At 39.9% G+C, this 24737-nt stretch overlaps 1 protein-coding gene across 5 annotated transcripts in view; it reads right to left on the bottom strand.

Moving 5' to 3' along the window:
- Positions 1-24737, bottom strand: part of RBPMS (RNA binding protein, mRNA processing factor) — a 172436-nt gene that overhangs the window by 82622 nt on the left and 65077 nt on the right. For 4 of the 5 annotated variants that reach the window (XM_040643276.1, XM_040643279.1, XM_040643280.1 and 1 more), the window contains exons 2-4: positions 17938-18015; positions 15240-15278; positions 14021-14083 (exon numbers count right to left, since the gene is read on the bottom strand). In XM_040643276.1, coding sequence (XP_040499210.1) covers positions 14021-14083; positions 15240-15278; positions 17938-18015 — 180 coding nt within the window. The remainder of the gene's footprint in view (positions 1-14020; positions 14084-15239; positions 15279-17937; positions 18016-24737) is intronic. The other variant, XM_040643277.1, reaches the window with a different exon arrangement.

Below are 24737 nucleotides of genomic sequence, written 5' to 3'. Positions count from 1 at the left end.
GGTTTCATTTCTCCGAGCATCGCCCCCCCCACCCCCCCGCCTTCAGGGAGCCATGTCCTCCTCCTCTTGCCCATTTCTGTTAGTTCACATACTGAGTAGCTCTTGGGGGAACTGACTGCTAACGGAAGAGACCAGAGCCACTTTCTGGGAGAATTAGGTGGAAGTACTTCAGAGGTATCTGAAGCGGCCTTTGGCTTGGCCATCCACCCCAGCTCAATTTCTTTTCTCCTAAAGCACGCTTTTTGTTGGCCAGCCACCCCGTGTACATAACCGTGCCCTAGGAGAATCTGCTTTGTATAGGAGGACTATAAAGTCATGACAAGGTCTTTGAAGAAGCTATAAACTCCATCTTAAACATGTCAACAGAATCTGAGTCAAACAGAGTTTATTTTCCAAAGGGTTGCGAGGGCATGATTGTTTGAACTTTTGCCACTATGTTCTCAAACTGTCCTAAAAAGGATGATCGAAAGAGACCTGGGCCCTCACAACGTTAAGGAAAAGGATGGTCAGTTACCCATTAAAGCAGTATTTTACAGTGACGCTTTGAAATGGGTAATATTATGTGGAAAGAAACATAGGCCAGAGTGCAGACGGTATTCTTTCATTCAGGAATCCTGACGTTAACATTTTTACTCCAAGGATTTTGAAGGTAAACGGAGATCAACTGTTCTGGTAGGGACAAAGGCATTTCTTAGACTCTTCAACACACCAGATGGGGCTGGTACTGCCAGCAGTCCTGTTCACTGTGTAGTCCTACTGCCACCTCCTCTCCCGTCTGCACTGTTGGGACAACTATACCCATAGGCATCCCCCCCACGTGACCATCTTTTTACCTTTTGGTCCTGCCAATGATGGCACTCGAACAAATGGCATGACCAAGGAAAGCTTAAAAGAAGGCAGATCCTAGACAATACCTTCATTTAGTTAAGTTTTTGACACTAACAAGATCTTCAAGTGGTATCAAAACAAGCTCGTGATGGTCCACATCCACTTAATGGTGGCCTATGACAATCTCGTCTGATGTTTGTTGCTTCCATGGACACCCCCAAATGCTCAGAATTTTAATGGCTAACTTCACTTATTTGGGAAATAAAGAGGTTCTGCCTCAACCCAGTACCTCCCTGTACTTGTCCAGAGCCTTATGACTGTCCTACCAAAAATTTTTGAGTGATAAAACGTACTGTGTCAGCGTGATTTCTAGGTTATAGGGTTTATCTCTGTAAAGCCCAGGTCATGGGCTTAAATCAGTGCATTTGGCACGAAGGAAAAAAACCAATAAAAGAGAAGAAATCAGGGGCGCCTGGGTGGCACAGCGGTTAAGTGTCTGCCTTCGGCTCAGGGCGTGATCCCGGCGTTATGGGTTCGAGCCCCACATCAGGCTCTTCCGCTATGAGCCTGCTTCTTCCTCTCCCACTCCCCCTGTTTGTGTTCCCTCTCTCGCTGGCTGTCTCTATCTCTGTCGAATAAATAAATAAAATCTTAAAAAAAAAAAAAAAGAGAAGAAATCATAACCTTATTCTTAGCCATAGTTTATATTATTAACCAGGTCCATTTAGAAAATAAGCTTCTTTGGTCATACAGTATATGTGATGAGAAAGCAAGAGTGTTTATGTGCAAATTTATCCTAACTACAAAAAGATTAAATCCCTAATGAGGATTAACTAGGAACATCACTTTCATAAAGGTCGCACATGTGCTCCTACAGCTTGTGCCAAGTACAAAAAACCCAGGATTAAACTGGGAAGGGAGGAGTTTTTAAATATTTACTAACTACATTTCCAATATATCATTAATAGCTGACCATACAGGTCCTTTAAGAAAAAAGGGCTACTGGTACTGATACTAGTTTCAAGGGCGGTGTCAGATTTTCAAGGAAAAGACGAATCATACTAATTACAAACTAATCTTCTAATTATTGAAAAGGAGACCAACCTGCCTCTGTATCTAACACATATTAGGCACATGCCAGGCAAAACAAGACAAGAGAGGTGTGTGGGTTTGTATGAAAATACCTTATGAACTCTGAGATACGTCAGATGATTAATGCTGTGCAATATAAGGACTCTTAGATGATAAAAACCAAGTATTCTAGGTCTATGTAGAAAAGCATATGGAGAGTAAGTCCAACTTGTAAGGCAGGCAGACTAAGGAAATAACACTCTCTTACGTTCACCTCAAGTGCTTGTGGGATCATTTGAGGTACATCTTAACTTTCTGTACTCCTTTAAGGATAGTTCTGCAAAGTTTACTTTGAGCCTTTACTAGTGGCTGATGTAGAAGAAAACAAGAATGAAGCGAGGAGAGAAAAACGAGTGCTGATATTAACAAACTCTACAATTGAAAAAAGACAGGTGCCTCAACTTTCCAAAACCATTGTGGAAAGACTTCCACCGAAAGATCAGACACAATAGCCCACAACGGGTCTCCAAGTGTCTTTTCACAGCCCTGTTTCTGCTTTTCAGTTTTTGAGCCATGACCACCCCTCCCCTCAACAGGAACCAGGGGAGTCTCCTCCACGGTGTATGCATAACCTATGCATAACCAAGCTCAGGTCATCTTAAATCCAAACACCAAAAGGAAGTAGAAGATGCGTACAAGCTTGTTACTGATCTATAGGCGGCACAAGAGGACAATGGCAATTCTTTAAAAAGGAAGGTTATATTACATTTTAAAATAAATATTAAAAACATTTTTGAAGTCAACTTTAAATCCTCAACTTTACTGAGGACAAGAAGGAGTGCCATCTTTCTCTCTAAAATGACTAAATAAAATCTTCAAAAAAAAGGGGGCAGGGGACAGCTGGGTGGCTCAGTTGGTTAAACAGCTGTGACTGGCTCAAGTCATGACCCCAGGGTCCTGGGATTGAGTCCCACTTGGGGCTCCTTGCTCAGCGGGGAGCCTGCTTCTCCCTCTGCCTGCCTCTCCCCCTGCTTGTGCACGCACTGACAAAATCTTAAAAAAAAAAAAAAAAAAAAAAAAAAAAAGTGCCACCCACACCAATAAATTATTTGGTTCTCAAAGTCATTGGTTAATACCACTACAGATAAATCAACCCATGGGTGGGAAAAATCTGTTCTCTGATGAATACAGTAAAAATACAGAAATAAGGAAAGAGGGTAGCATTTGCTCTGTCATCTTGTTTTTAAAAAACTCCATGAAGCTCCTTCCAAGCAAGTGTTTGGGGCTTAGGCACAAATTAGTTGTAAAGAACGTGAAGTTAAATCCAGACTTTGGAAGTTCACTGCAAAGTACTTCCTGTGCTGCACAGAGAGCTGAGAGTCAATACGGACCTCACCTCTGAGCAACTTAGATCAGCGCTCTGCCTCCACTCTGATGCATCGCCTCAAGGCCACTCACTGGTGACCTGACAGGCCTGAGGCTCAACTTCCCCGTCCAAAAAGGCTTGTTCAACAATTAACTAAGGAGTCTCACTGGCTGCTAAATGAAATGCTTTATATGGAATGGATGTGGGGTCTTTGGTTTTAAACAGATTCGACTGGAACCTGAAATGGACAAAGAAATGTGCATGATTAGTCTGATAGAATAAAAGGGAGAGGAGGGGCTGTTTGTTGGGCTCACTATATTTTGAAGTCTTGAAAATATTAAGGACAACACTGCAACTTTGTTTCCCAAAAAAGCTCCAAGAAAGGACTAATGAATCAGTTTACCATTAATTGCATTATAATATAAATCAATGTTCGGAAGTACTCTGAACCCAGTGGAATTTGGAATTCCACAGACGTTACTTTAAAATCAGACTGTAGCAAAGTGGGTTAAGGAATAGGACCCAGTCCGTTGTGAAGATCATCAAGCTAATTACCCGAATTTTTGCTACTGAGCGGCCAGCGGCTTTAAAAAGTATCTCATTTACTTTGAGCCTTATGCCCTTTGAGATGGGTATTATCAACAAAACATTAATGGGAAGAAAATTGCGGTCCAGAGAAGGGTCTTGAATCAGTAAGTGGCAGAGACTGGATTTGAACCAGGTCAGCTTGACTGACACCTTTATTACACTGTCTTTGACTAGAAAGCCCTCCAGACATAACTGGTTACCAAGAAGAAACTTCCTCTGTTTTCTCTCAGCCTCAACGTACAGATTTAGTTACCTTTTCACAGGTACCAACACAGTAACAATGTTCTGCACAAACAGAACTACCCTAATATATCAAATACACAGTGCACATTTAATATTACTGAATTTCATTTTTAAGATTGCTTTAAGGATGTTTTTAGAATTTGCTGAACATGCCTACAGATAAACGAAGATGACATGGTAAACTGTTGGAGAAGTCAACACCTTCCTACCATAGTTACTAGGACCTTTCTAAACCTAAAAACCTCCATTAGTTTTGTCGTTCATTTAATCAGCATTCTAAGATGCGTAAACAGCTTGATTCTCTTTTATAATCTTGTTGGCTTCTTTCATTGAGGTGTATCCATAACCTGTAACCTTGAATAGTTTTTTCTGCCTTCTGTTTAATGTGCATTTGCATATTACATGGGCCTTCTATAGGAATACTAAAATTCTATGAAAATGATACTGTTATATTTTTATTCCTATTTTTGAAAGTATAGAAACTTTTTCATACTTTGTTTTTACTCCTTTATTATAAACTAACCTTCTGCTTGAGAACATGAATTCCATTCCATTTAAATTTATTTTCATTTCCCATAATACGTTTCCAAATTTACTTTCTAAGTTCTGTGTATTTATTCATCCACTTACTTTTGAGTGATGTCTTATGTAAGGCAAAGGACAAAACAGATTAAAGGGATTCAAAATACAAGAGAACTACTGGTTACCAGTTTATACTAGGAATTTTCTACCCAACCGCATTCTCTAGGAGAATTATTCAGACCTTTTAATTTTAAAACATTAATCTTTAGGGGCGCCTGGGTGGCGCAGTCGTTAAGTGTCTGCCTTCGGCTCAGGGAGTGATCCCGGCGTTGTGGGATCGAGCCCCACATCGGGCTCCTCCGCTATGAGCCTGCTTCTTCCTCTCCCACTCCCCCTGCCTGTGTTCCCTCTCTCGCTGGCTGTCTCTCTGTCAAATAAATAAATAAATCTTTAAAAAAATAAATAAATAAAACATTAATCTTTAAAATTAACTTGCCCCACAATGGCTAGGAAAAAAAACCCAAAAAACCTAGAACCTTTAATTCAAAGTCCAGGTTACCCAAGGTACCACTTAATTTTTCAATTCTCTATTGAAACTTATATTTTTAGAAATTTTAGTCCTAAAAATATACTTTTTTAATAAATATTAGCCTTTTTAGACAGTATTTAAGATTTTAAATTAGTCAGTATAATCACGTTCATTAGAACTGTTTTATTTCTGGGGCACCTGGGTGGCTCAGCAGGTTAAGCGTCCGATTCTTGGTTTCAGGTCATGATCTCAGGGTTGTGAGATGGAGCTGCCCCCCCCCGCCCCCTGCTGCCATTGGGCTCTACGCTGGGCATGGAGCCTGTTTAAGATTCTCTCTCTCCCTCTGATCCTGCTGCTTATGTGGAAGCATGCGTGTGCTCTCTCTCCCTCTCAAAGAAAAAAACCACCAAAACCTGTTCTTATTCCTAGTCCCATATTTACAATGCAGATATATATTTCTTCATATTTCAGAAGGATTTACTCTATTTCTTCTCCCCTGCTTATTTTTATGTATATAAAAATCCTTGATGATTGTGGTTCTGTAATTAAAAAAAAATCTATGTAATAAATATTACATATCCACTAAAAATGGCATGAAACGTTTACACTAATTATAAAGAAAGAAAACACCTCATAGTATTTGTACCTGTAAGGAAATAACACAACCATTGACAAAGGTCTTATCAAAACACCCTATTCCATTTTAAGGGGGTCAAGTCCCATTCCCACTCCCCAAGTCTTTAAAACCTTCTAAAGCATTCCAGTTACAGAATAAGACAAAGGCTTTGTGGACCAAAAGTTAAGATCTGTGTCGATTATTATCAGAAACACAAAGCCAGCGTAAAAGGGAGCGCTGTAACCCCTAGTCAGTAGGATGGTATGATCATTCACTAAAAAAGATAAAAGTGAGTTTACAATAAAGAGTGATTTAAGGTGCCAACATGTGCAGCACTGCAGGACAATCAGCAATGTGAATGGCCCAGAGAGCTTTCATTCTAAAACTGGCCTGGCTCCTTTCGCAAAGAGTCCTAGCAAATAGCTCATTCTTTGCACTTCGTGTTCCACAAACACTAACTATATTTTCTACTTACATTTACAATAGAGGCAAATAGATTCTCAGCATTTCTGAAACACCTGAAGAACCATGGAGAAAGGTCAAGGTCAATACAAGACAGCATTTTTAAAAGGGAGTTTACGTTCAAATAAGTTAGAGCCTCAAAAAAAGCCGCAATGCAAAGTCTGAGGGCTGTTTCACATAGCCATGTGATATCTGATGAACTTGAGATTTCCACGTACACTTATCATTAGAGTAAACCACGTTATTTGTGAGAATCGGTGGCTCTTTCTGCTGGTTTTCTTGGGGAAAGGATGATGCTAACATTTCTGGCTACTTTTCTTTCTTTAAACTTCCTTAGGATTTCTTTCAGTAGCATTGTGTTTTTCAGTTTCTTATGTGAATGCTTAGATTTAAATAACCTACTTTTTGGGGTGCCTCGCTGGCTCAGTCAGTGAAGCATCTGCCTTAGGCTCAGGTCATGATCTCAGAGTCCTGGGATCAAGCCCCACATCGGGCTCCCTGCTCAGCGGGGAGCCTGCTTCTCCCTCTCCGCCCTGCTCATATTCTCTCACCATCTGTCTCTGTACCTCTCTCTCTCAAATAAATAAAATCTTTAAAAATAACTAACCTACTTTTCTTCAAGCAAAGACTCTAACTAGAAATTTAACAAATTCTTCTCATTTATCCTTAGTTTTTTTTTTTTTTTCCCCAGAACTTTCAAATTATGCGCTGTACTACCCTAGGGAGGTTATAGAACCATCCAAAAATGCAGGAACATCATAAAGAAAAGCACAGAAAAATGATCTGACAGATTCTAGAACTTATTAAACAATCACGCACTGGGCATTTACTATTTTTATTTTTTTACATTGTATTTGGGTTATGAGTCACTTTTGGTGGTGTAACGTTTGTGGAAGCCTACTTCAAATTTCGTCCAGGGGGCTAGCTGGATTGAGCGGTTTGTCAGGCCCCAAGCGTGTAGTCATTGAGAAAAAGAAGAGTCCAATAACCCTGCATCATGGCAGTTCTATACTGACTGGCACCGGCATACACCCCAGCCCAGTGACGTCAAATGGCTGCCTTAGAACTCTGCAAGTCAAGAGTAAGCAGTTATAAACAGATTTAACCGATAAACATTAGATCGGACTCATGATCTCATCTGGCAGCCTTGCATATTTCCCATCCAAAAGTCCCAGCTGGGATCGCACTAATTGGGCCTCTTCAACCACATTGAGCAATAGGCGAAGAGAAATTTAGGGAGAAAATTTTAAAACTGATAAGAAACATATTGACATAGTGCCTGGTGAGGGGGAGCTGAAACAGGCCATCTGGATGCTTGTGTTGGTGAAAACTTTTGTTTAGTGGAAATAATTCACCTAACTCGCAAGCTGTGCAAATATTAAGATCAAAAGTCCTAACTTGCACAACCTGTCAGGAAAACCTGTGATACAGGAAACAGAGACTGTTGTCCAGACTTCTGTCAAACCAAAGCCAGAATGTCTTTGTGCGGGCACTGCCGATCTTGACTGCCCTGCTGTCCGTCCCTCTGTACTCAAAGAGTTTGTACCAGTAGTTTATGGCCACATCTTTTCACTAAGAAAGTTTACTCGGGGTAGAGGTTCACAGCTAGAACATCTGCAAGTGATTTTGCTTGGTGATTTCCTTTTAACACCTTTGGAAGTGAATAACACCCCTATCTGTGATGAGGAACCTGGTATAGAACTAAGGAATTAATTATACCATACTGTTTAGTAATTTGATATTTGGGAGAGCTCAGGCCACTCAACAAAACTGAAATTATGCACAAGGCTGGAATCATTGTGATATAAATAACCATAGTGTTTACTTTAATGCCAGGAATTTATGGGGACGGAAAAGCCAAAGTTTCCCTGATTAGATCAGCTATTTTTAACACGTGAGCTATGAAGTACCTTTTCAACATGCTTTCTTACAAATTGAAAATTCTCCTAAAAATTCTTTATCATACATGCTACTGAACTGATAAATTTCCTCAATCATAAAGAATTTAATAGACATGTCCTCAATTTCTCTTCATTTTCCACTTCTTAAGGCTTCTTTGCATTCGAAGTCTGCAGGACGGCCACATTTTCCTCTTCAAAACCAAACTGCCTTTCAATCTCTATTCCAAAGTCTTTTTAGACCTTGAGGATATACCTTCCCTTCATGTCTTGCATGTTGCACATAAAATATAAAGCCTAAGTCTTACCTTATTAAATGAATCACCCAATGGTTGGCTTTCCCCCACCCTTACTTTATTATCAGGTAAACTAAACAATTTAATGGTAACACAGTTCTATTAATTAGAATTGCCATCAAAAAAATGTTACTAATCCTCGTTAAAAGAAACATTTTAAGTCATGTGAGAGTCCAAAAGAACCCATATCTATTGCAATCCGTCAAAAAGTATCAAGGACCCAATGATCACTTCATACCTACTAGGATGATCATAATTAAAAAAAACAAGTATTGGTGAGGATATGGAGAATTTGGAACCCTATATACATTATTGGTGGGAATGTAAAAGGGTGCAGCTACTATGGAAAGGTTTGGAAGTTCCTCGAAAAGCTAAAGATAAAATTACCTCATGACTCAGCAATCCCACTCCTAGGTATATACCTAAAGCAACTGAAAACAGGGACTTTTTCATTCACAAGAGCAAAAAGGTGGAAATAACCCTAGTGTCCATCAACAGATGAACGGATAAACAAAAGGTGGGAGATCCATATAATGGAATTATCAGACAAAAAAGGAATGATGTTCCGATACATGCTACAACATGGACAGATCTTGAAAACATCCCACCAAGGAAAGAAGTCAGATACAAAATGACAAATATTTCAGTATCCAGAATAGGTGAATCAATAGATTGGAAATAGATTAGAGGTTACCAGAGGCTAAAATAAAGGAGAAATTGGAAGTACTGATTAATGGTTACTGAGTTTGTTCGGGATGATGAAAAACTTTTGGAAATACAGTGGTGAAGGTTGCACAACAACATGGTGAATGTAATTCATGCCAATGAATTGTGCACTTAATCATTAAAATGGCAATTTTAAAAATATATCATTTAAAAAATAAGATACCAAAAACCACTGAATTGCACACTTTAAATGGGTTATATGGTATGTGAGTTGCAACTCAAACTTTTAAAAAGAATCCAACAGACTAGGGGGTGCAATAATTACAGATCATTTACATCAAATAGTGTAATATGAGAGTAAAGCCAATTACTGTGCTCACCCGATGTTTAGTTGTGAAGGCAGCTTACAGTGATGTACATTGTTTGATTACATCAGACTTCTCTAATTCTGATATAATAATTTACAATAGAGTCAATGATAAAACCTAGCCCAGTAACAACTATTTAAAATTAGGCGAAGAGGGATCACAAAATGCACATGTACTCCACAGCCCACACCCAACCTTTCCAAGTACAGCTGACACTTGAACAACATGGGTTTGAACTACTGGGCCAACTTACTTGCAGATTTGTTTTTATAAATACGGTACAGTACTGTAAATGTATTTTCTCTTGCGATTTTAATATTTGTTTTCTCTAGCTTACTTAATTGTAAAAATACAACATACTATCTATCTATATCACATAAAATATGTGTTGACTATGTTATCAATAAAGCTTCTGGTCAATAGTAGGCTATTAAGTTTTGGGGGAATCAAAAAGTCTGTGTGTGTGTGTTTGTGTGTTTTGTTTTTACTCAGGAAGTGGTTAGCACCCTTGATCCTTGTGACGTTCAAGGGTCAACTGTACTTTAGACGAATGATTCCCAAACACCAGTGTAGGACAACGCCCGCTATGGAAACTTACACGAGCAAGGACAACGACAAGCCTGTTGATCTGAAGTATTAACTACAAATCGCTTTTATTAAACCAAGATTTTAACTAGCCACCAGTGGCAATATTGGGGTCTTCACAGTTAATAGGAAGCCAGGGATGGCTTATTCTCACTTCTGCTCAGGGTCTTTACCCTTATACCTACTCTATTTCCTGTGTTTCTTTTCAAAATTTCCACAAATTTATACTAAACCAGGCTAACTCTCAATATCACTCACCATATTCGATTTACATTCCAAAATTATAAACAAATCCTAAAAATAATTGGATACTTTGGATTATTAACACCCCCTTCCATACGCGTGGAAAATAGGAAGCTAGCTGCCAGTATGGAAATTACAAATGTGTATGAAGGGTGAAGGATAGGTCAGATATTTTGTTGTCAGGTTAAAGAATGGATGGAGTTTCTAATCCTGTGGATTAATGAGACCATAGATAACCTGAAGGGAAGTCTGGGTTTGGGTTATTTTTAGCTTAATTTGGGAGCTTTTGCTGTACAAACAAAATATATTATATTTACTTTAGAAGATTTGAGTAATCTCCTGATAAAAGTTCAATGTTACCACTTAATTCAATCTGAGCATGTTTTTCCATAAAATTATCAAACTGATGCATAATCCAAAAATGGAAGAAAATAAGATTTAAAAAAAGATCAGTCATTTGGGAAAAGACTAATTATTAATACTAATAACTGAACCAGACAGTAACCAAGACCAAGAAATAACAAGAGGCACGAAGAAGTGGTTCATGACACTGACCTATTCTATATGGAGGTACTTACTGGACTGAGGTTTTAGTTTCTCAAGAGTGGAATAAAACAAAACATTACAACATGGAACTTTCCCCCAAAGGAATGTGAGGAAAAGCTTTTAAAAAGAAGCCTGAACAAATGACATGAGAGGAGAAAATTTTGTAATGCCTGTGAGCATCGTATGTTTTTAATTCACCAATTAGAAAGATGACCCTGAAGAGAGCGTAACACGTTGGGTCATAGAGAGAAAATCTGTCAGCTTCAAGATTAAGTACATTACCCCGAACGGGCCCATTTTCTCTGTAGAGAAAAGAAATCCTGCTCCATTGTCACATATGCCAGACTTTATCATGGCCATTCGTCCTGGACGATATGAATTAAATAGTCTGTCACTGCCACCAGGAAAAATGCAGCAACATTCCATGGACCAAGCAAGCAGCAAGATGTTGTAAAAGGAGACAGGACTAAGATGCAAAAGGCTGACTTCTAGTTGTAGCTTTAAACCTATGCTTCCTGACTGAGCCATCCATCCTTTCAAGGTCTCCATTCCCAGAACAATAGGGTGGTTTCTAAAGTTACAAGGCCTTCTAATACCTTATATATAAAAGTTAAAAATGTCAAGGAAAAAAAAAAATCAACCATGAGCTCAATAAATGCTCTGCACTCACGAGTCAGCCTCTGAGCAGAAGAAAGCTCAGGTTCAGTAACTCACAAACATTAAGGGTTACCCTGGGATCCACAGAACAGAATTTGAACAGTTTCGCTTGGAGTTCTTCCCAAGTTATTAGTACATGAGCAACAAAAGAACATTAATGAATAAGGGAGAAGATGCTGCTAAAGGAAAGCTTACTGCCAGTGAGAAAGAGGAAGAGCCGAACCTAAAACCAGATGTCAGGACACGAAGCACAATAATATGGGGCCAGCCGGCCTAGGGATGGACTTAAACACCTCTACCACTATGGTACAGGTGGGCTCCAAACCTGACTGCTGGTACGGATATAACCCTCGGGCACCAAGAAAAAGTGAAATTGTTCGCTGTACCCCTGCTTACTGAGGCAAGGAAACACTGTTTGTGACTGTGACCATTTAAGCAGTTTAAAAACAAACTTCTATAAAACAAAAACACAGGGGCGCCTGCGTGGCTCAGTCGGTTAAGCGTCTGCCTTCAGCTCAGGTCATGATCCTGGAATCCCAGGATCGACTCCTGCATAGGGCTCCCAGCTCAGCAGGGAGTGTGCTTCTCCCTCTGACCAGCACCCCCCATCCCCACCTCGTGCTCTCTTTAGCTCTCAAATAAAATCTTAAAAATCTTAAAAAAATAAAAAATAAAACAAAAGCCCATCAGGGAAAGTTGCCTTCGCCAGATAAAAGCCTAGTGTTCCTCAGACAGTCAAGGCAGGCCACAGAGAGCCCATTCTGTAAACAAGCTTCAACTGCTGTTACTTCCTTTAGAAGAACAATGAAAAAGAGCATGGTGAAAACTTCACCTAACATAACTTTGAAGGACCTGGAACAGTTCTGCAGCTAGAAACACGCAATCTGGTAAGAATGAAAGAAAACCACTATCTAAATAGAAGCTTAGTTTTATTGAGAGGCTTAAAATTTGGTTATACTGAGAAAATTCTGGCCCTACCTATGTAATGATAAAATCAAAACAATTTCTATATCAAAATAGTGAATCAGACACTGTGCTTCAGTGTGTACCATTAGTACACACTAAATAATTGATTTATATTACATTTTGTTCTGTAGAAGACAAACAGTTTTTCTGACCAGGAGGTTATTTACCCAAATCCAGGAAAATCCCGAGCTCTTCGGAACTCCCGGATTCCAAAGTCATTCATGAAAAACCAACACTAAGAAGCAAACCATTTCTTCTAAGAGTGTGTACATTTTTTTTCAAAGCCTAAAAACCTTTCAAGATTGTGTCCCAATGACACCATCATGTTGAGTAAACGGACCCCTCTGGAGGCCCTTCCCCTTGGGCCTCCAAGTCTCCAGGCTACCAGGTCTCTCCTACAGCCCTCCTCAGCACCGTCTGCCTTAGCGTCCAGGGGCTCAAAAGGGGCGGCCGGGAGGGGCACCTGTAGGTTCCATAGCAACATAAGGGCCTACACCTCGACACTCAGATCGCAACCAGTCAAGTGGCCACTTGCCCTTTAAGAAGCACCCTAACCCTTTTTGGCTGCTTTCATCAACCCTTATTCATGGCCACTTAGGCCGACTGCCTGGAGCAGGATGGAGCCAGGCTTTTCACTAGGACTCTTCACCTCAGGATCAGCCCTCTGCATCTGGAACGCAAATTCTGCTTCCTTTCACCTTCTGGCAGCTTGGTTCCCCTTAAATTGTTTCGGTCTTCAGCATACTAAAGGGGAAAAATACTTTCTAAAATGAAGCTGGCAGGGGTGCCTGGGTGGCTCAGTCGTTAATCGTCTGCCTTCGGCTCAGGGCGTGATCCGGGATCGAGTCCCACATCAGGCTCCTCTGCTGAGGGCCTGCTTCTTCCTCTCCCACTCCCCCTGCTTGTGTTCCCTCTCTCGCTGGCTGTCTCTCTCTCTCTGTCAAATGAATAAATAAAATCTTAAAAAATAAAAAAATAAAATAAAACGAAGCTGGCAAAAGCTTCAAAACATACGGCACACAAGATGCCTACAAACCAAATACAAGTATCTCCACTCAATTACAGCTGACAGCCATTTATTATTACACAATGCAGAATGTCTTTGGGGACAACAGTGAGAATAAAGACTATAACCTTAAAAAAGAAAAAAAAGAAAGAAAAAGACAAAGAAAAAACACAAACCTACATACCTAAAATGGAAGCCTCATGAGATGAGGAAAGCCAAGTTTTGATCTACTCTTGGGTTAGGCTTAACCTTTGAGAGTAAAACGATGGCCAAACTAAGCTGCACATTACCATGGGGAGTGACTGGGCTAAATGTGAATGAGACATTGTCAGGTATTTTAAGCATTACAGCAAAGGCTGGAGAAGAGCAAAGCATTATCCAGTAGTTTGTACCTGCGACCACGATTCAAGGAAAAATCTCTTTAGATGGCTAATAAAATGGATGAATCCCTCTCTATCAGAATGAGCAGTCATATTCCCCCCATGTGATTTCCTGTCCAAAGAAGTTCTATTGCCTCCCACCACCTCGCAAGGAAACACCCAGGATTACATCATTACTACTTACATTTAAGGCATTCTTTGCAGCTTCTGCTTCTGAGCGACTGTCAAAACTGACAAAACCTACGGGCTGAGGAAAGAAAAAAATATGAAGAAAAAACAAATCAGGAGGTATCTATTTTTCTGGGTCAAAGGTGATGTCAAACCGAAGAGCTAAGATAAAGGAATGACCACAGGCAATGGGTAGAAATAAGAAAGCCAGTTCAAAAGAATCATGACGCAGTGGCTTAGCCAAATTTCTAACATGAATCAAAGGGGATTGTGAGGGTGGTTCTTCAAGGGCACAGCTGGGGATTGAGAGAATCATAAAAAAAAAAAAAAAAAAATCTAGAAGGGGTTGGAAGGTGAGCAGCAGTGAACAAGAGAATAGAGGAAAACTTGGGTCAAGAGGCTCTACTTTCCTAAATCAAATTCACTGTACCTCAGTTTCTTCATCTTTTAAAATGGAAAGAGAACCGAATCACCTTTTGGTACACTGTAAGTGCAAGGAATACAATGACACAATGATAAAAGCCCTGTACTCTCACTTAATGATCAAAATTATAAAATGAACATTTCCATCTCAAATCCCAAGGGACAACTTTAAAAAGTCTTGTGTTTAACTAGGTGTGTAAACCAAATTGTTCCAACTAAACAGAGAGGGGTGATAATCCCTTGGGACTCAATCTTTTAATCCACGGGGGGGGGGAGGGAGAGTATACAGCCAAAAATTTCAAGAAGCCTGTGGAAACTATAAGGGTCATTGATTACCACCACTCTCCATTCTGCACCTTCTGTGCTCTACCCTAGACCTGGGACTCTGCCTGTGGTTATTAGAAGGCTGAAATACAGCATAAGTCTTCACCAACAAATACACTAATTGAGAAAGTTTGCCTGTTTAACCTTACTTTTTTAAAAAAGGAAGAATTGGGAATAAAAGTGGGTTTGGATGATTTCTCTAGAATAATCAGACCAATCCCGATATAACCATGCTGAATGCACGATGTTTGCCGTTTGCCCTCCTCAGGGATAGTCTCAAGACATTCTAGCTGGAGACAATAGAATTGTGAATCATTTTCCTGTGCTAACTCCTAACCAATCTCACACTTAATTTCAAATCAACAGCAAAAATTCAATCCTAATGAGAATTATAAAGGAGAATGCTGAGACCCAGTAACATTCTTAAAGAAAGTCAATTCAAATTTATTGTGGAAGTGATCATTTATATGCAAGTTTGAAAGTCTTACCTGCTTAGATGTGAGCTTTATAAGAGAACCCTCGTAGCCCTGAAAATTAAGAACCAAATTTAGATGGAAAAAAAAACTACTAGGGAAAAAAAGCAATTGTAATGGCATCTTGCTCAAGTAAAAATAAGTCCATTAGGACTACCGGCTAACTCTTCTTACCAATGCCTCAAGTTAACTGAGAAAGCAGATTTTACAGATGCATGCACGTATGTGCCAATGCGTCCGTACTTCAGGCCTAAAACAAATCACACCTTGAAATGTAGGCATGTGTATCTAGGTTTGTTTTCCTTATTTTATTTTTTTCCCATGAAATCGTACAATGGTTGGAAAATAGGTTCCTCTGTCAACAGGTCTTTCTCATTTTACAGAGCTAGGACAGTGAAGGGGAGTAAATTTAGTAAGATAGGAAGGTAAGTATGTGAGGACTTGGTCACGTGTTTTGCTACAAAGTAACATTAAAACATCAAGAACGTCCTACGTAGAACTTATTACTCGAAATTTCAAAACTGCCAGGAAAAGTTACACAGGGAGTGATACTAAATTCTGTTATTTTGCTTACTTAGTGAAGCAGAGAGTTTTCACGTTGGCATTCGGATTGGGACATACAAAAACTCCCGGTTGGGTTCTTACTCCAGCCCACCCTCAAGGGGGATAGAAACCCTCCCTTTTCACTCCCTCCCAACACCCCTCCTGGCTCCTCAGGATAAGGATAACAAAGTGTGTTTATTTCTGAAAATAATCAATGGCTGGTGGCTGCACTGATGGATGACACGAGGGGAAAAACACCACTTGACATGATTGACCACTGCACAGATCAGTGCCAAGACAGATTTGCAGACTAGGGTCAGCCTCCAGGGACTTTTAATTAAAAGAGGGTTGTTAGGAATGTACCGGGGTCCTGACTCTCGCGTTGGGGTTTCTGGGCAGGATGTTGGGATTGATTCATCCTCCTATCTTCCCAGCAGAGAACTATGTTACCAATTAGCTACTGTAAACATTTTACCTCAAAGACCTTGAGCTCTTCTGGCCAGAGAGGTCATGATTCACAGCCCTGCCTCTTCCTTTTTCAAGGTGCTCTCTCTCTCTCTCTGAAAAACCTGGAGGTTTAAATACCCTGAAGGCCTCAGAGGCAAAGGACAAATGGATATTTCACTCAAGTACACCACCACTGGTGGCAATATATTGTGCTCTCTAGACACGAACAGAAAAGCAGTACCACAGACTAGTTCAGAACATGGATGGCAGAGTCAGATTGCTGGGGTTTGAATCCTAGCCCTGCCATTTATTACGTGTGAACTTCAGCAAAATTTATTCAGTTGCTCTAAGCCTCATTTCCCTCATTTAAAAAATGGAGACCAACACGCTTTAAAGGGTACTGATAAAAATTAAGTGGAATAATTCATGAGGGGCTTGCTGGCTAAATCTCTCTACATACATACAAAAACATCACAGTATTTTGTCCATTAAAAAGATCAACTCACTTAAAAAGTCCTTATCTTATATGAAAGGGACAAATAGTAAAAATGGCAACCCTGCAGAAGATACTCAGGAAATTCTATGACGCTGACACTCCCCTCACCCCCAACATCTTCTTTCTTTCCCACTTCCTCTCAGCTGACCTCATGTCTAACCCTTCTGTTTCCCTCTGTACTGTCATCATTGTTACAGCAAGGGGACGGCTGTTAGAACACACTCAGACCTATTATTACATGGTGCCTTCCTGGCACATAAGCTAGACTCTTAGCTTTGCTGGCTTTTAACTGGCTGCCCCTTCCACTTTCTTTCTTCCTTTCCTACCCAGCTGTTTTCAGCTGTCACATCTTACTCTCTCCCTCTCCTTGAAAGGCTAGATCCTGTCCCTCAAACTGTCTTGCCTCTGTGGCTCGGGTCCTGCTTCAACAGGATGGATCTTTAATCATTAATCAAGATGGTCTGCCACCTAATTGTAAGTGTGCCCCTGGCCAGGCATTGCTTCTACCATGTTCTCAGGGACCAGACACAAGCCCTGAATTTAGCATGCCTTCCAGGTGTTCTCCTTGGGGGCCTAGGCCTCCAGCCCCAAATCCCCCCAGTACCAGTTTTCTCTTATCCTCTACAGGTTAGCCTTCAAGGTTTCTCCTTGGCAGCGTGGCTATTTCAGCTTTAGTCCAATTTCCTGTTAAGTAATGGTGGTTAGGTTTTTAGTCTAGTTCACGGAAATGTAATTAACTTACTATGTACCCAAAGAATCGTATTAACAATATTTCAACTAATAAGAAACCTTGCAGAAATAGGCCTTGACTTATGTTATTTCACTGGAAATATAAATAACAGTAATTAATAGTATTTTTAGTGAGCTGTACTCAGAAGAATACTCCCAACTGGCAAATGATAAACAGGGAGGACACTAAACCGTTCTAAACAGAACCAGACGCATATCCCCATTATTAGTAAGAAAAGAGACTTTTCTAGATTAGCTGTTGGGGAGGACAAAAGGGAATTTCAGTCTTTCCTGAGACCAAATACTAGAACTGAGTTGTTAAGTCTCCTTTCCTAACTATCCTTAAAAAAAAAAAAAGAAAGAAAGAAAAGTCACTTTATAAGACGTTATAAGATGCCTTCTCAAACATATCATTTCTTCCTGCAAAAAGCCCCCATGAGGCTTATTTATGCACACACTTTTTATCTCCTTTTATAATTTCTGAAAAAGAAAAGGTACCTTAAATGGTCTGAAAAGCAGATAGAGCTCCCGAGGTTTGATATCCAGAGGAAGACCACTGACAAATAGGGTCCGGACCTGGAAAATAAATGAGAAGTGGTCATGAGACTGTACAATCTGGACAACAGCTCTCCCTTGTAATCTCAAAAATACATGTCTTTATGTATTTCACAAAGCCTACCTAATTCGTGTTCTTTCCGTAACCCGATGAACACTCTCATGTTAAGACACTATTAGACCAGCTCTTGGATATTTCTACGGGATTACTCAGAGTGAATTACCTCTAGCTGATTTAAATTTACAAACTGATTTCTCCCTTCCCACTTAGCCAATACCTGGTTCTGACACTATGAAGGGAAGAGAAGGCCTACATAGTTAAAATATCAGCTTAAGAGAAAAAGTCACGAGAACAGTAAATCTACCACTTCTCTGCTCTAAATCAAATGAACACAGAACATGGTTCAAAATAAAATCAGAACAATTTTCGCTTTTTCCTGCTTGTTTTGTCCTTGCCTCCCTCATTGGCATTAATAATTACAGTAATTTTTTAAAGTATTTTAAGTAATCTCTACACCCAACGTGGGGCTTAAATTTACAACCCTGAGATCAAGAGTCACATGCTCTACTGAGCCAGCCAGGCACCCTGATAATTTTAATACATGTAAAAAAAAAAAAAAAAAGTATTCCTAACACACCCAAATAGCAGCCAAAATGTACTTCATCTGCTCCGTTCCAAAAACAGCAGGAAGACCTCACTGACCTATACCCATAAGGCCTAAGATACAAATTATGGGATTAGTGTCTACTAAAATAGAGAACACAGATGACATACTTCCATTTGGGAGGATCAGAGAAAACATGTTAGCATTTGATTGGGAACTTAAAGGATAGGTAAAATTCCACCACATGGATCTAGAAGGTGAGGGGAAATGGAAAAAACTCAGAGGCACAGAAAAGCATTAACCAAGGCAGTGAAGGAGGCAATAGCACGGTGGATTCTGGGAGAAGGGGAAGCCAAAACCGAACAAGCAGCTGAGGATCCGACCACAGGAGACATCGCAAGTCACTGGCTCAGAGATCTGGTCTTCATTCAAGAGGCAAGGAGAAATCACTGAATTATCACCACCATGTTTTCTTTCTACTTATTTTAGTTTTGTGTGCCTTCAGTCAAGTTTTATAACCTCCCCCCAAACTTTGTAATATAATGGACACACAACATTGTGTAAGTTTAAGATGTATGATGTAGTGATTCACTACGTTACATATTGCAAAATGATTACCACATAGTGTCAGCTACTGCCTTCGCTGTGTCTCATAATTAACCACTTTTTTGTGGTGAGAACATTTAAGATCTACTCTCAGTGACTTCTGAGTATATATAATACAGTATTGCTACCTATAACCACACCGCTGTGCGTTAGATCCCCATAGCTTACTCAACTTCTAACTGGAAATTTGTGATCTTTGACCAACATCTCCTTTCCTCCACCCTGGTCCCCTGGTAACCACCATTCTACTCTGTTTCTAGGAGTTTGACTTCACCCCCACATTTTCTATTCCTCTTCTCTTCTCTGGCTGATATAACATGATTGAGTTCCTCATTAGATATCATGTTGCTACTTAAAGAAAAACTCTCAATTGTTAACCGTCTATAAATCCAGAGTTTTCCTCAGTGTGAAAAGGGAGACCTTCTAGAACCCTAATGCTTTCCATTGATTCTGGTTGTGAAGAAGCACAAATCAGCACGCAAGGCCCTTTTACTGATGCAGCATACAGTAAAAGGTCATGCCACTTTGCCTGTAGGTGTATAATCAACATTATGATGATGTAAACAGCCTCAGAATCACGAAGGCCTTATTTTATTGTTATCCATAGTTTAGATAGCTTTATTGTGCTAGAATTGATATATAGTTGACCTGTGAACACAGGTTTGAACTATGTGGGTCCATTTACAGGCAGATTTTCCCCCAATAAATACAGTATAGTACTGTAGATGTATTTTCTCTTCCTTATGATTTTCTTAATAACATTTCTCCAGCTTATTTTAAGAATATTGTATGTAATACATACAATATACAAAATATGCTAATCAAGTGTTTATGTTACAGGTCAGGCTTCCAGTCAACAGTAGGCTATTAGGAGTTAAGCATTAAGGGAGTCAAAAGTTGTATGTGGATTTTTGACTGTTCAGGGGATCAGTGCCTTCTAGCCCCCACATGGATCAAGGGTCAACTGTATAATATGCCGTACTTTTTGATTACAATTTGTTAAAGTTTTGACATACGTATAACCTGTGAAACCACCATGACAATCAAGATAATAAACCTATCTCCCACTTCCAAAAGGTTCCTGCCACCCTCGTTCTTCCGTCCGCATCCCCAGGCAATCACTGATCGGCCTTCTGCCATTATTAATTAGTATATATGTTCTAAAGGTTTATACAAATGGAGCCATAAAGTATGTATCCTTTTTGTCTGGCTTTTTGACTTTTGCATAACTTATTTTGAGATTCATCACTGTTGCATGTATTTTTTTTTTTTAAGATTTTATTTATTTATTCGACAGAGATAGAGACAGCCAGTGAGAAAGGGAACACAAGCAGGGGGAGTGGGAGAGGAAGAAGCAGGCTCATAGCAGAGGAGCCTGATGTGGGGCTCGATCCCATAACGCCGGGATCACGCCCTGAGCCGAAGGCAGACACTTAACCGCTGTGCCACCCAGGCGCCCCTACTGTTGCATGTATTAATGGTCTATTCCTTTTTATTAATGAGTAGTCTTCTGTTGTACTGATACACCAGACTTTGTTTATCCATTCATTTGACGGGAAATTCGGGTTATTTCTAGTTTTTGGCTTTTACAAATAAAATGGCTAGGAGCATTCATGTATCAATTTGCACAACTCTTTGTATGGATGTATGTTTTCTTTCTTCTTGGTTAAATACCTAGGAGTGGAAGGGCTGAATGATATGGTAGGTATATGCTGAACTTAAAAAAAAAAAAAAAACAAAAAAACAAACAAAAAAATAACTGCCCTTCAATTCCTTGTTTTCAGGCCCAGAACTCGATAAATGCTCTGTGTGCACTTAAAAACAAATGTGTATTCTGTTGCTCTTGGAGAGTATGTTTTTACAAATGTCCATTAGGTCACATTTGTTGTTGAATGTATCTTTTGCTTTCTCCCATCTCCCTCAGCTTTGCCAGTGATAAAGACTCTTTTTCCAGAGATTTTGTTTTACCAAAGCCAAAGCCAAATTATGGACAAGTGCCAAAGACATAGCTGATGAAGGAATCCTGCTATCCAGTGTGCCCTCCCTGCCATCCACAACTCTCTTCCCACAGTCCAAAAAAGTAAACACCACCCGTCCTTGGCCGCTCTAACCAGGACAACCTGAGTAGAGAGGGAATCCCAGCTCCCATTCATTCAGATTTTGCTGAGTACCCAATATTTCTGACACTATGCCAGGTGCTGACTGGATTACAGAGATTTCCCAGGAAATAATGCAATAAGCAGATACTATGGTTTAAGCCCTGGGAAGCTTAGCTATGTAACAGGTATCAATTAAAATTCAGGGAGTTAACTGAGAAAACAAAATACCATTTATAGTATTGTGCTAAAGAAAAAAACTCCACAAACTTGCAAGTCAAACAATTTACCAACAAAATACAATAGAACCCTGGGGGGTTATCAACAAAATATTACTTGATATAAATTAAGGTTCATACACGTCAATAAAATGTATTATGCAACCAATAAAAATTATGTTCAAGAAAAAATTCTAATCAAGGAAAAAGTTCGATTTTATTCTGTAAAATACCAACACACACATGTATTGAGAGGGCTAACACACCTTTGCAGGACATAGACACCAAAATGGTTATATTTATATGATTTACCCCGAGTGGCGAAGTGATTTTAATGTTCATTTGCTTATTTGCGTTTTTTCTATAATATGCATATATTACTTTATTTTGTTAGATTGAAAACTTTTTTTATTGTTTTCTTTAGGAAACTATAAGCAATATCAATATTTACTTCAATAAAAACTTTAAAGTTTATGGAGGAAACTTTTAATATTTTCAGAATTAGAAGGGATTCATTCTTATTTTAGTATCTCAAATTATTATACATGAAAAAAAATGGAATTCCCATTAGCCCTAAGTTTGCCACTCACCCACAATGACAAGAGGCTCAAAGCAACTGTTTTGTCCATCAAACTGGAGCCAACTAAAATGTCTGGCATTTTATTTACAGGGACATGAGTTACACTTTCCATAATCTAATGAAATCTCACAGTCTCAAAAACCTGCCAGGATCTCTCATCTCTCAACGAAGAGATAGTCTCTCCTCTGACAGAGCAAACTGACGAGGAGAAATAATTTTTAAATATTTATGTATTTATGAATACAACTAAAGGTCACTTAAATCCAAGTGATTGGAATCTATGAGCTTTGAATCCTTTCTAGACTTCCTCAGACTAGGAAATTCCATTAAGTTAAAAAAAAAAATCATGGCGGCTCCTGGGTGGCTCAGTAGTTAAGTATCTGCCTTCGGCTCAGGGCATGATCCCATAGTCCTGGTATCGAGCCCCGCATCAGGCTCCCTGCTCCACTGGGAAGCCTGCTTCTCCCTCTCCCACTCCCCCTGCTTGTGTTCCCCCTCTCTTGCTGTCTCTCTCTGTCAAAAAAATAAATAAAATCTTTAAAAAAAATCATGGATAATATATGGAAAAAAACTCTCTTCCTGAATATCTAATTCATGCTTTTCTATAGTGACTGGGACCTAGACCTCGGGGACATTTGAAAACAGCTTAGTTTCCCCACTTTTCTCACCGCCACACTTTTTATCTTAGCCATTAAACGGAGAAACACTTGTGGGTTTTGTCTTTGCTGTGTCTCTGGAAATCACGAAGGTAAAACGGGATTCTTGCTTGCAGTGAGGTTTGTCAGTGAAGGAGACAGGACGTAAAGGACCTTCTACGTTAACAGAAAGCTTAGTGCGTTCACAAAGCAGCCAACAGCGAGAGAAAAGTTTGAGAGCGCTAAATAAATGATCAGATACTCAGGAAAAAAAATGTCCCCCCAAACAACAAATGAATGACACCCAGTGAACTTTGTGGCAGGTCAGTCACTGTCCAGGGCAGCCCTTAATTTACGAGCAGCGTCTACGGACACAGATGTGCCTGGCACTCTGCCTGTAGCATCACAGATGCTTACTTTATCAGACACACCGGGAAACACATCTCTTAGTCAAGGACACAACATGCCTCATAGAAGATCAAGACATGAAGCTGCTGACAGCTCTATCCCAAAGGGACTCTAATGGATTCTGTGGATGTACCTCCAACTTTATTTTTACAACAGAACTGAAAGAATAAATTCCAAGGGAGATCTCCTGCGCTGGACAGTAAGAGCAAGGAGCCTTCTTTGCTCAGCCATTTAGCTGGCATTCCCTACGGAGGCCACAGTTATATTTTGGATAAAACTAACCATGTGTTTCTTCAGTGGCACTGCCAGTTCCCACCGAGAAAGTCAAGGCACATTTCAGCGACTTTTTAAAAGATTTTTATTTATTTTTGAAGTAATCTCTATACCTAATATGGGGCTCGAACTCATAACCCTGAGACAAGAATCACATGCTCTACTGACTGAGCCAGCCAGGCGCCCCTCAGTGACTGACCTCTAGTTTAATAAACTCTAAGTCAAGTCATTATGTCAGTCTTGAGTTTTCCTGGCTAGAAAGGTCAAAATAGGCCTTGAAATGAAAGGTCCTACCTTTTCGTCCTTTCTTTCTAAAAAGATTTTACTTAGCCATTTTATTTGAAAGAGCGCGCACACACGCACATGCGATCAGGGAGAGGGGCAGAATCCCAAGCTGACTCTGCCCTGAGCACGGAGCCGGACATGGGGCTCCATCCCACAACCTGAGCCAAAACCGAGAGATGCTCACCCGAATGAGCCACCCGGGTGCCCCAGAACGATCTTACCTTTAACAAAGAACACGCATTATCTTGCAGGTAATCTAGACGTGAAAACAGAAACCAAATGACACATGCTTAATTTCAGCAGAGAATAACCACACTTTTCAGCGAGTGGCCACATCTGCTAGACCCCATAGTGTCCAAAGACTATGGGCCTACGGGCATTTTCTGTGTATGTTTTAGTTGTTTATAAAAAGATGTTGCAGATCACTTCTAGCTGCTCTGAGCTAACCTCCTGAGGTTCATCTCAAATTCACAGGATTGGGAAAGGCTATTTCTCATGTTTTAATGACTCATGAATAACTATGTGAGTGACTCATTTAAAACATTCTAATGAATAAAAGCCCATGGAGGTGCTTCTATGATAATCTATCCTCTGCTAGCTTTCTCTCCATCCACCCACATTCTTAAACCTATAAATAAATGTAAACTCCAAAAGCAGCTTTCAAATGTGCTATATGTTTAAGTCGTTCTTTTGGAGTGACCATTCTTTGAATCACACAGTGTATTTACAGATAAGATCTTTCAAAGACTGTTTCAGAGTTTGAAGTCTCTTATTTGGTACTGTGTAAGCACAGTCTTAGGCAGAGGGTAGGTAGTCTATAAATCTCTCTCGAATTACTTTTGAAATCTGCTAAGTAACACTGTGTGCTCATGGGAGACAGTATTTGCATGGCAACACCTCCGGGACAACACGGCAAACAAAATGAGGCAACCAAGTTTCCCAGGCTCCACCGTATTGGTACGGCTACAACTCCAAATGGTAAACACTCACATGACAAAAAAGGCAGAAAAAGTTAACATTATAGGACACAGAAATTT

The sequence above is a fragment of the Ursus maritimus genome, unplaced genomic scaffold (genome assembly GCF_017311325.1).
Source record: "Ursus maritimus isolate PB19 unplaced genomic scaffold, ASM1731132v1 scaffold_28, whole genome shotgun sequence".
Taxonomy (NCBI): domain Eukaryota; kingdom Metazoa; phylum Chordata; class Mammalia; order Carnivora; family Ursidae; genus Ursus; species Ursus maritimus.
Note: the sequence above shows the minus strand (reverse complement) of the source record. Positions and strands in the feature narration are given on the sequence as shown.